Source organism: Coffea eugenioides, chromosome 10 (genome assembly GCF_003713205.1).
Source record: "Coffea eugenioides isolate CCC68of chromosome 10, Ceug_1.0, whole genome shotgun sequence".
Taxonomy (NCBI): Eukaryota; Viridiplantae; Streptophyta; class Magnoliopsida; order Gentianales; family Rubiaceae; genus Coffea; species Coffea eugenioides.
This window is the reverse complement of record NC_040044.1, coordinates 134,992-147,317: the sequence shown is the minus strand read 5'-3', so window position 1 is coordinate 147,317 and position 12,326 is coordinate 134,992. Positions and strand designations below refer to the sequence as shown.

At 39.0% G+C, this 12,326-nt stretch overlaps 2 protein-coding genes across 3 annotated transcripts; both read left to right on the top strand.

Moving 5' to 3' along the window:
• The first annotated feature begins 947 nt into the window (after positions 1-947).
• On the top strand, positions 948-7,555 carry LOC113749119. Of its 2 annotated transcripts, XM_027292781.1 has the most exons (9): positions 948-1,048; positions 1,281-1,354; positions 1,442-3,981; positions 4,074-4,232; positions 4,391-4,570; positions 4,832-5,026; positions 6,106-6,204; positions 6,289-6,900; positions 6,993-7,555. In XM_027292781.1, exons 3-9 carry the CDS (start codon positions 1,522-1,524, stop codon positions 7,353-7,355), a joined length of 4,068 nt encoding a protein of 1,355 aa, XP_027148582.1. In that variant the 5' UTR covers positions 948-1,048; positions 1,281-1,354; positions 1,442-1,521; the 3' UTR covers positions 7,356-7,555. The 2 variants fall into 2 exon arrangements, with proteins under 2 accessions (XP_027148582.1, XP_027148581.1); XM_027292780.1 differs by lacking the exon at positions 1,281-1,354.
• Positions 7,556-7,900: 345 nt separating this feature from the next.
• LOC113749159 (protein ALP1-like) lies at positions 7,901-11,296 on the top strand. Its single transcript, XM_027292831.1, has 2 exons — positions 7,901-8,024; positions 10,491-11,296. The coding sequence occupies exons 1-2, from the start codon at positions 7,901-7,903 to the stop codon at positions 11,294-11,296; spliced, it is 930 nt and encodes a 309-aa protein (XP_027148632.1).
• Positions 11,297-12,326: the final 1,030 nt, after the last annotated feature.

Sequence of the window (12,326 nt, the reverse complement as noted above, 5' to 3'; positions counted from 1 at the left end):
TATACATGGATTTAAAAAAAATTATTCACATACATGATCAATAAAAGATGAAAAAATTCATTTTAAAAAATGTTAAGGATGAAAAAATTCATTTTGTGAAATGTAAAGGACGAAAAAATTTATTTTATGAAATATGAGAGATTATGAATTGAATTATATAAAATTTAATTTGATAATTTTACCCTTAAAATATAATCACGTGCAAGGCACGTGATGAATTCCGACGAAAAACTAGTCGAAAATTTAAGTAGGGATCAAATTTGACCAATGTGAATTTGTAAGGATTAACTTACAAATATATTTGGTCCCGTAGTGTTTGGATTGTAAGTTATTTGTCCAAATATATTTGCTTACATCACCATTACAATTTCCAATATACCTTTTTATCTTCCCAATTACCTTTTTATCTCACATACATCACATCACAAAAAGTGCTACAGTAAAAATATCTCAAATAACTTACAATCCAAACACACATATAAAAGTGAGGAATGCAAAAAATTATTTTACAAAATGTAAGGGACCTTTTCAACGATTTTCCCTTGTTTAAATTTGGTTTAAATTTGGTGGGTTGAGAGGTCAAGGTTCGGACGTACAGTGCACCCCGAACCTTCTGTCCAGTTGGGCCCACTTAAAGATACCCACCTGTCTCTGTCTACTCATGCACGTCTTCTTCCACTTCTGTCCTACTACTAGGACTCACTTAACCTTTTTTCCTAATCCAAATGTATCTCTACATAACTACCACTCGGACTAACTTAACCTTTTTTCTCCTTCAAAAAAAAAAAAAAAAAACCTTTTTTTCCAATCCAAATATATCTCTACATAGATTTGTGTGTGTATATATATATATATATATATATATGTATATATGTATAAAATATTATACAGGTATATAAATGGGGCGCGGTAGATGAATGTGAATTAAAAACCAAAATCTCAAATTTTGGCTACTGCTTCACCACCGACTCAGGCCCCTCAGGCGTTTGGGGGGGGTTCTCCTGATCTGGCATCCACCTCCCCGATCTCCAGATCCCGATCGCCTGTTGTAAGTCTCCCAAACCTATCTCCATTTTTCTAAGATGTTCTACTTTAGTTGTTACTGTTTCGTTCTATGCTTTCCATATTCCTTCTCTCTCTCCTTTCCTTTGCGAAGATGTTACAACATTAGGAGCACGGGATTGTATAAAATCGAATTTTGATACAAATGTATGTAATTCATGCCAAAAAACTTTACCGAAGAAAGTTTAGTTGATTAGAGGGACTTTCATGTGTAATAGGGTCGCTGCCTTTCCTTTCTGAAGCCTCTGCCCGTTTTCCTGTTGTTCTCCACCACCACCGCCACCATGTATCTGTATGTAACTTTTCATCATGCATAATGATGTTCTGAGTATATGTATGGACTTCTAATTGCTTTTTCCATTGTTGCCAAACTTTGTAGGGAGGGTTCAATTTGATTAATTGGTTGATTTCTTCCTTGATCTCGTGGGTTTTGGCTTTACTTTGGAAAGCCAAGTAATAATGACGGCAGAGACCCACCTAGTTCCCTTGGAACTCCCTGACCTATCTCACAACAATTCTCCTACTTCTGCTACTACTATTGCTACTAGCAGTCCTTCTAAAGTCCCCTCTCTCCACATCCTAGCCGACCCCGAATCTGCTCCATTCCCCAATTGCAATGGTGCCAATGGGATCCACCACCACCACCATGATGGTGATGATCATGATGATGATGCCATTCCCAAGTATGATGCTGGCGACAACTCCAACACCTTTGTCACCCGCAATGATGATTCACCCCTTCCTCTTGATATGGATCACCATCTAAATGGAACTGCCCACGTGCAGTCTTGCCATTCCAACCTCATAGACCTCCAAATTGCGAAACTTGCTGCAGAAACTGATGCCAACCAGGTTGCCTCTTCCATCAATGGTGTTAGTGTTCTGCACCAAGAGGGTTCTGTGGTTGCCTCTGTTGTTGGGGATGCCTTCCTGGTTGGTGGCTCCAGCACAGCTGCCAGTGAAGTCGTTCTGCAAAATGGTGGTGGTGCTGGAGGTGCTAAGGCAGATGCTGAGCCATGCCAGCTTGCTGACTGTCAAATTGACTCCAAGCTGCCCTCTCCTGCTCCAAGAGAGAATCAGGAATCTGATGTTGCAGTCTTCCACCTGCAGGCAGATGTAGATTTAGTTGAGAGTCGCCAAGCTCAATATCCTTCATTGCACGTTGCCAAGCCCACCGATGGTTGTCAGAAATCTGAGGGAAATGATTTTGATCTAATCAGTCCATTGCAAGAGGAGATCCATGAGTTCCAGCATGGTAGTTTCGAGTCTTCCCCACCTAAATCACCAGAATTTGAAGTCAGCAAGCCCATCCCCACTAACCAATTCCATTCAGAGTCATCTGACAGGGTTAGTGGTGCCCAGGACCCTGAAAATGGACAAAGTGATGCTAGTCAATTTGTACCCCATCAGACTGAGTTGCAGGAGGCGAACTTGGAAGACCAAATTGGCATAGATTCCACTAATGTCATAGAGGAAAGGGTGCAAAGTGGAGTGCTGGTGAAATCCAAAGAGAATTCTGAAACCTCTGAATTTCATAAGAGTGGACAAAGGGATGAAGGAGAGGAAACAAAGATGGAACTTCTTTCAGAAGATAACCAAAATCCAGAATCCATCGTTGGACCTGGTAAAAATGGTGAGCCTAGTTTTGATCAGGAGCTTGAAGCTGTAAGCTCTCCTAATGATGTTGATTTACTATCGTTAACTGCAAGTGGTCCTGTTTCCAATGAAAGTAAAGACCATTTGCCTGTTTCTTCTTCCAATTGTTCTGTTCCCGATAACAAAGAATCTTATGAATCCACAGATGACAGTGAAATACATAGCAAAGAATCTAATAACCGTGCAGTTGACGGCAAGAAATCCCTTGAACTGCTCCAATTTGCTACTGATGCTGATACTTTAGTTCCTGCAACCAGTTGTGTGAAAACTGATACTGTGGGCAATCCAGTTGAAAGTATTGAAAATGTGCAAGACGCTGCTAAAGAACAGGAAGTTCAGCATGAGATATTTCCTTCTACAGAAAATGTTACTTCTCGTGATGATGGGGTATGCAAACCAGAGACTGAAGACATTGATAATGCTGGGGCTCAAAGCATTGCCGAAGTTCCAGACATCTCTAGACAGCATGAAATTGAAAAAGTAGCTTGTTCTTCAAGTGAACATGTTGTTGGTGAGGATAAGGTTATTAAATCAGAAACTGAAGTTGCAAGTGCCATTTCCCTTCCTATTAGTGACTCAATATCAGAGATCATACAATCCAAAGGTGTAAACAATGATGACCTTGTTGGTGTTGTGAGCATCCTCCCCAATACCACAATCTCTGGAGCTGAATTTCAGCTTGGAACTGACAATTCCAAGGAAAAAATGCAGTCATTTCAGGTTGAGAACATGCACTTGAAACCTGAAGTTGGCATTCTGGATGATGAATGTGGCGATATGCGCTCTGTTTCATCTGTTGAAGAAGTAAAGGATGAAGTTGAGAATTCTTCTGGCACGGATGGTGCAGATATGGCCTACAGTAACAGTGTTGCATCCAATGCCGAGGTTTCTGATAGTTCTGTTGTTATTAGCGAGAGTGCCCCAAACTTAGGTCCTGAATTTAAGGATGTTGAAGCCCAGGAAGATAAGTTATCTCTTTTAGATGTAAAAATTGATAATAAGCTAATATGCCAAGAAAGGAAGAACATGGAGAAATCTCATGAAAATGAGATATCTACTTCTTTGTCGGAGAATTCCAATCCTGATGCTTTGGCTGGACAGAATGTTGGTTTTGGACCCTTGACTAGGTCATTTTGTTATCTAATTAGGATGCCAAGAATTGACGATCTGAAGATCAGAGAACAGATCCAACTTGCTCAACTACAGGTTGAAGAGAAGACGAAGCATAGGGATGCATTTCGACTTGAAATCCAAAAGCACAAAGTAAGACCCAATCCCAAAATTCTTTTACTTTTGACATATTCTCCTGAATAGTTATCCTTCTTATACAGCTTAATCAACACTCCTATGAACAGGCAAACTGCCACGGTCATGCTGCTGAATATGAGGATGCATTGTCCAAGGCAAGGGCTTCAAAAAGGTCTGTGAAGTCTAAGCGCGCAGAGATAGATTCTATCCAATCTGTGATTAATAAAGTCAAGAATGCAATTTCTGTGGAGGATATTGATGCCCGGGTATGCATTTGCTTGTTTCATTCTCTCTCTCTCACACAGGGGCATGCGCCTATGCACTAGTAGCAAGCAGATAAACATAACAGAAAGCATCATTCAAAATTGATCAATTGTTTTCCTGGTGTGTAGAGTTACTTTAAGCTATACATTTGATCCTGCAGATCTACAGCATGGAACACATGATTCAACATGAAACTCTACCGTTAAAGGAGGAAAAGCAGTTTATTCGCGAAATCAAGCAATTGAAGCAGCTTCGGGAACAATTATCCTCAAACATTGGAAGCCAGGATGAGGTTCAGCAGGCTTTGAAAAAGAGAGACGAATTTGAAGAGCGTTTGAAGGTCTGCATATGATATCACCACGTCTTATCTCATACCCTCTTTCCTCGTTTCCATGTGTATCTAGTGCTAATTGTTGTGCCAGGTCTCATGGTCTAGAGACAAGAAATTGTTTTTTAGTATAAGCTTTTGTATTTGCTTTTTGTATCCTTTGTCTTTGCTTAATATATGGACTTAGGAGAACAGCCGTATTTGAAAAGCTGGGGCATTCCTTTGTTGATTATGTGTTAAGTACCAACCACTAAACTAATTCAAGTGTTTCAGATATTAAAGAAGGAACTGGATAATCTCAAGGATGGTGTCCTGAAAGCTGAAACAGTTGCCCGAGCAGCACAGAAGAAGTATGAAGATGAGAGTCTAAAGCTCAAGGAATTGATCTCTCAGGTTGAAGATGCAAATGACATTCGCCAGGCAGCGTATCATCATTTGCAAAGTTTGAAGAAAGAATTGTTTGTGAAGGTTTGTTCTTACATGACTATGTTTTTTGAAGGCTGAACACTTTCCTTTTATGTACAACAAGACCTTTTAATATATTTATCTGGACACAAAAAAAAAAAAACTGCTGGCAGTTTGCTATTTGAAATTTTTTCTTTACATAAATTTATGCAGCATTATGATTTGCTGCCAGCATATAGGTCTTTGATAAATTTCATTGGTAATTTGACACAGAAATTAGTGAATTTTTTTCTTATATTGATTTGAGAAGATGGGCTTAATAAAGATTAAGCAATATTCTCCAGTTAGAATGTTATGCTTCCAGATGCTCCTGCTTCCCTTTCTTTTCTCCATTAATAAGGTTACGGAGTATTACATTTCCAAGAGGTACTCAACTAGGAGAGAGAGAATGGCTGGATGACTATTTTTCATGATATGGGATGTAGAATGATTAGATTTTGTGATGACTATGAGAATCCGAATGACTGTACCTATTTTAGGTAGGTTAAAATAGTTGGTAAATATTGGCATCAAAGTAATATCTGTTGCGAGAGATCTGAGTCCATGGTACTGATTTCCTTCTGCGTGAATTATACTTTTCCCTGCCTTATTTAATGTTCTGTAGTTGTTGGAATCATTTTTGTTTTGTTGCTTGTGGGAATATGTTCGTGCTTGTTAAATGTTGTAGGCTTCAAAATAATTCATTTACTTGAGAATATAATTGGTCATTAACACAGCCCTTGAACATTTTGTTTACTGTAACTAAATTTGTCTTCTGTTCCTCGGGGAGCTTTTGTGCCAGTTTGTTTTCTTGTTATGTGTTCTATGGTATTTGATAACTTGAACAGTAGTTGTTGTGGCGTGTATTATTTTTTATCTACAGCATTATTGCTGTATAATTACTAGTAATTTAGTATGATCAATTTCTATGCTGTGTTCTGATTCTTGTGCTTTAGTTTCTTCAGGAAATCATGGAAATGTAGGCTAATGTGAAGAAATTTTCTATAGATTTATAAATTTAAATCATGCAAGGAAACATAGAATAGAACCTTGAAGCAAAACAAATGTGTTGTAGACTAAATCTAGCTTGCCTGATACTGCAGAATAAACAATTTCGAACATACAAGGACAATGCAGCTGCAGCTAGTGATTATGCAGCAAGAAAAGATAGAGAAGCACTCCATCACCTCTGTGTTAATCAGGTTTCTTTTATGCTTGTCTGTGTTTCCTTCCTTATTTTGGGTCTTAACAAGATTGGCATTAGTTTCTATTTTCTTTTTATTTAGGTGGAGACAGTAATGGATTTGTGGAACAAGGATGATGCTTTCCGTAAAGAATATGTTAAGTGCAACATGAGGAGCACACTGAGGAGATTAGGAACATTGGATGGTCGCTCACTTGGCCCAGATGAGGAACCTCCTGAAATGATGAGTTACAGGGTAGAAAGGATCGATAGGTTGGTTTTAAACCCAAGCAACACTAGTGTTGTGTTGCAAACCCAAGATCTGAAACAAGAAAACCAATTGAAATATGTAGAGGATGTTTGCCCGGGTGATAGGTCTAAGATCCAAGAAGTAAGAGTGAATAGTGAGAAAGCAGAAAGTAGAGAAGCTGTGAAACCATTTTTGAGGAATGGGCTTGCGACGATTTCGGGCAGGACGATAAGTGATGTCGAGATCACAGAGAAGGAGCGTATACCAACGATGGAGGAGCAGGAGTTGGCAAGGAAGGCTGAGGAGTTAACGAAGGCAGAGGCAGAAGCCAAGTTGAGGGAGCAGCGGCGACTAGAGGAGAAAGCTAAGGCTCTGGAGGCATTGGAGAGAAAAAAGAGGATAGCAGAGAAAGCGCAAATGAGAGCTGAATTACGAGCACAGAAAGAAGCCGAACTGAGAGAGAAGGTAAGAAATTTTGAATTCCAATTCATGTGCCTGAGTAAGTGTGCTCTTCTTCACCTGGCTTTCCATCAATGACGTCCATTTGATTTGTCTAGGAAAGGGAGAAGAGGTTGAGGAAGAAGGAGAGAAAGAAGGCCGGTGGAGCCGAAGTTCCCGATGGCAACAATATTGGGGAATGCACTCCAAAATCTGAAATCGTACCTGGAACAATGAAGGAATCTGAGGTTAAGTACTGTTTTCCTACAGTTACCAAAAGATCTCAAAATCCATCAGTTGTGGTGAAGCAAAGCAAGACAAAATCTATCCCTCCGCCACTTAGGAACAGAGGTAAAAGAAAAATGCAGCAGTGGATGTGGATAATTTTGACATGCGTGGTTGTTATTGCTCTGTTCTTGCTGGGAAACATTGGCTTCTTCTCCAGTCTTTCAAATTTTAGGCCGCGGAGCCATAGTTTCTGAAGCTTTTTTTTTTATAAATAATCTCCGACTTTGTGTTGGATATTTTAGAGACCAATAGGCGATTCTTTTGTTTTACTCTTTAATTTTTCTTTCAATTTCTTTAGTTTGGATCTTGTGATGGCATATTCTTGCTTATGTCTTACACATTATTTTGTTATGTTATATTTGATATGTATGAACAACAGGAAACAAGTTCCATTGGTTTTCCATCTAAGATATTAACGATATACAGCAGTTTAACCTGGTAGAAATGAGGGTGTGGCACCTGCTTTTTCTGAAGCTTGTCTATTCAAAATGTAAAAATAGAAAAGCAATTAGAAGCCTCCGTGATCTCTACTTTTCTTGTGCTCAAAAAGGACTAGACAGCAAACAACCAACAAGTTGGCCTTCAAGTACTTACTTGGTCAAGGGATCACGGTGCATTGAAGTTGCACTTGATTAGAGTGAATTGGAAGATACGTAGAGGGCAAATGAATAGGCGGGTAAAACTCTTGATGAAGTTCCTTCAAAAAAGCTGTTGATGAAATGGACAGTGGTAAAGTGGAATGGCGAGTGATGATGAGTATAGATGGACGGGGGTCAGTCTTCTTGATAGGATGCTAAAGGCTCAAGAATTGAGACAGAAGTGGGTAACAGAGAGAGATTGGAAGATGGCAGATGCATCCACTCGTTAACATGACACACCTGGCTAACTTTTTGAGCCCAAACTCTTTGCATTACCTACTTCTTTATATATATACATACTATTACTAAGTCTAATTTAATCAAATCTAACTTTGGGCGTTGATGTACGTAGTGCTCCATCTAGCGCTCGCCCCTGTTATTCATTCTAGGGGCGCGAGCAGCTTGATCAAAAGCTTGAATCGAACTCGGTAAAAAAGAGCTTGAGTTCAAGCTCGAGCTACTCGTTAAGTTTAATGAGTCGAGCTCGAGCTCAAGAAATAAGTACTCGAGTGCTCACCGAGTTTAATCGAACTTTCATATTTTATTTATATTATATTATATATTATATATTTTTTAAAAAATTATATATTTATTTCAAAACTCAAGCTCGAGCTCGAGTAGCTCGGGCTTGATATTTACTCGAGCTCAAACGAGTCGAGCTCGAGTTTAGTTTTATTTCATCGAGTCGAGCTCGAGTCCAAATTTTTTTATTCGATCGAGCTCGAGCTCGAGCTTGAGTAGCACAAATTTTGATCGAGTTCGAGCTCGAGTATGGTGCTACTCGAGCTCGACTCGGCTCGATAGCACCACTAGTCCATTCCATGGAGAGAATTGTCTGACTATCACCCGCAGGCAAGCGGCATTTATCTCACGCCTGCACTTGTGCTCTTCAAACTTTTACTTACCGCAACGAGTAGTGCAGCGAGACAACTGTCAATGTACAATCCCCTTTAATGGGTTAAACATTAAAAAAAAAAGCCCCCCTCCCCCAGGCGTGTTTTAGCGAACGTTTAACAAATCTCTCTATGATTTAGAAACCTATAAATTCACCTCTTGTGCTTTCAAGTGTTTTAAAATTTAGATGGAAAATGTTAAAACCAAATCATGTTTGTGAGTAATGTGCCTCTAATGCATGTTGTGTTTGTGAAAAATATTGTTTGAACAGGATATTTGGACTATAGGCTAGGTAATTTTCGAATTCCGTTGTAACACTTCTTTTTTTTTTTTATGAAGTGAAGTGATGTATATAAAATTTAAAAAAAAGTTATTGGGAATTAAAAAAGTAATTAAAGAATGTACTTCTGATGCAAGTAAAATAATATTTGAAAAAAATTTCATATACAAACACTACTATGTTTAACACCAAAATGTGACTTGATTTGCATGTTGTACCCCTAATACGAAAAACCCTATTATGGTTAATAAGAAACCTATAATTTGGTCTCTTTATGGTCCATTTATGGATTAGAAACCTATAAGTTGGTCCCTTTTTATCTCTTTATAATTTAGAAAAATCACAATCCAAATAAGGCCTTTGGTTTATTTATCTCGTTATGGTTTAAATAATTGATCCCTTGCAGTTAGTCAATTTTTAAAACGTTGATTGTGATCCTCAAAAATTAACCATGCTTATATGACACACTCACATCTGGTGAGACATTAATAATTTGTTGAGTAAAAGTGTATTTATTTTAACACGATATAGCCCGTGACATCTCTTGAAATAAAATAAAACACCCAAATCTAGCCCACACTGGTTCAGAACTTGACGAAGAGAAAACATATATTAAGAGAGAAATTAGGCAAAAAAACCTTATTTAAGAGTGTATTTGGTTTGCACATTATCTACGTCTTATTTAAACACTGATTTGTTTGTATCATCATCACATTTTTCAATCACTTTATTATCTCACATATATCACATAAAAAAAGTGCTATAATATTTTTTTTAAAAAAATTATCTAGAATAATCTGCTATCCAAATAATCACTTATTTTTGCAACGGAAGAAAGAAATTAGGCTTTTGCCGCAAAAAAAAAAATTTTTTTATGTCAATTGCCCGACATGGCCAACAAGGGTTAGAGGCAAAGGATCTCACATCTAAATCAAAGAGGCACGACCTTACTGGTTCACTTAGTGGTCAGTTCGCCTAAGAACAGTTGATTTTTATTGACTCACTTTTTTTTTTTTTTATTGTAAGTGGGAGATTTTGAATTCGAAACCTTCCACCTAAACTTCTTTCTTTCGTGTTACTTAATTCATTTCTTATCTATTCGCCGCCGACTCATTTGAATAGCTAAAAGTATAGGATTGGAATAAGGGAAAATAGCCAATTTAGTCCTCAAACTATTTTACTAAACCGATTTGATCCCTAAAAGTTTTATCGCACTAATTAAGTCCCTTAACTAAAATTCTTGTGCCAATTGAGGACTTATACGGCGTCGCCACCCAAAACTCATGTATCTGTACAGAAAACAACGGCCAGGCATGGGCCTTTTTAGAAGTTCGCATCCTAATTTCTACGGGAAACAAGACAGAGCCCATTTTGCATCCGGGGGAACCTATGAATCTGTCCAAGCCTTCATTTACTCTCCTCCCCCGCCTGCTCACTCCTTCTCTCTCCTCTCCCCCCTAACTTCGCCCTTGCAGCCACCCTTTTTCGGCTAGCTCACTCCGCTTCCCTCTCTGCAGTCTCCCGCCGCTTCAACATTGATTCACCCGCTGCCTGCCGCGCCTTTTACACGGTCTGCAAAGCCATCAATGAAAATCTGGGCCATTTGTTTGAATTTAAGTCGGATATCAACCGCATTATCGTGGGTTTTGGGTGGATTTCTCTGCCAAATTGCTGTGGCTTTCTGGGGTTGGAGAAATTCAAATTGGATGGTGATTTATTGGGTGAAAATAGGTCTTTGGTAGTGCAAGCTCTCGTGGACTCTGAAGGGAGATTCTTGGATATTTCAGCTGGGTGGCCTAGCACTCTGAAGCCCGAAAAGGTTCTTCGACAGTCGAAGCTTTTGTCGGGCATTGAGGAGACGAAAGAGTACTTAAATGGGCCATGTTTTGAGCTTAGTGATGGAAATTCAATCCCACAATATATTTTGGGGGACTCCTGTTTTCCACTTTTGTCTTGGCTTTTAACGCCTTATAAGAAATCGGATGAAAATGCTGGGTTGAATTCGTCCGAAATGGCTTTTAATTCAGTTCATAGCAGTGGGATAGAGTTGGTGAGGATGGCATTTGGCAGAGTGAGAAAAAGGTGGAAACTTGTGGCGAAGAAATGGAGTGAGCAGTGTGTTGAGGCATTTCCATTTGTAATTGTTACGTGTTGTTTGCTGCACAATTTTCTCATAAAGTGCAGTGAGGCAGTGCAGGATGAAGATGCAGAGTGCTCGAGGGATCAAGAGTTTCCAGTGTTTGATGGAGAGGTAGATGAGAGTGGGAAGAGGATTAGAGATGCTCTTGCTTCCCATTTGAGTAGGGCGAATGAGAGGAAATAGTTTCACTGCTGTAATTATCAGGCTTCTTAGTTTACTGCTTTTTGCTGTTCTTACATGCGTGAGATTTTGGTTTGTGGTAGTTGTATATATCTGATTAATCGTAATTGAATTAGGTTTTCTGATATGCTGTTTTTCAGTCAGCCACCCTGTTGGTATACATTGTACAATTCATTGGTGTTTTGGGTTATTCCTGCTCACGACATCAGAATAGGGAGCCTGATGCTAATCATCATGAACGATCGGTCCTGAATCCTAGCTGGCAGGCTCATGGTTTTGCATCTCTACCAGAGTTTCAGAGGAACTATAGTTAAATGAGGTGAAAGTTCATTTGTTAATTACTTGGTGGCTGGGATACATTATGTTTGGAGCTGAGAAAATGGTGTAGTATTTCAATATCTGCAGATAGCTCTCTTGAAACTAGTAATCACCTTTCAAGGTTTCACAATAGTAAAGCCAAGTCCAGGTTCCAGGATGCTACTAAGTTGGCACGATGAGGTGATGCCAATTTAAGATGCGAAACTTTTATTAATTATTAGGATGGAGATGATCTATACCTCTAAGATGACAATTGGGGCTTGGCTAACTTTGATGTTTTCTCTTCCCTTTGCATTATAAGAGCTTGCTTGCTGGTGCAAATGATATAGTTAATGGAATGGGCATTCCGACAAGCTAGTGTCATCCTAATGTGACGGAGCCATGTCAACGGTAGTTCTAAGTCGGGCAAGAAAGAGCTAACGATGAGCAAATGCCCCTGCAACCAATCTTTACTTTGGGGGTTGTCACTTGTCAGATTGTTAGCTTTCTCCATTTGTTATGCACTTCAAAAGATGAACTTGAAGACATTTTAGATGTAAACTTGCTGGAATTTTGAATCGGCTTCAAACCCCCAATTTCTTCCGCTATTTGCATGCAAAATGGGTTTCTGTCTTGGAAAACTCCTAATTTCACAGGTTTCCCTCAATTCGGATGCAAAATGGGCTCGTCTTGCTTCCCGTAGAAATTAGGATGCAAACTTCCAAAAAGACGTAGA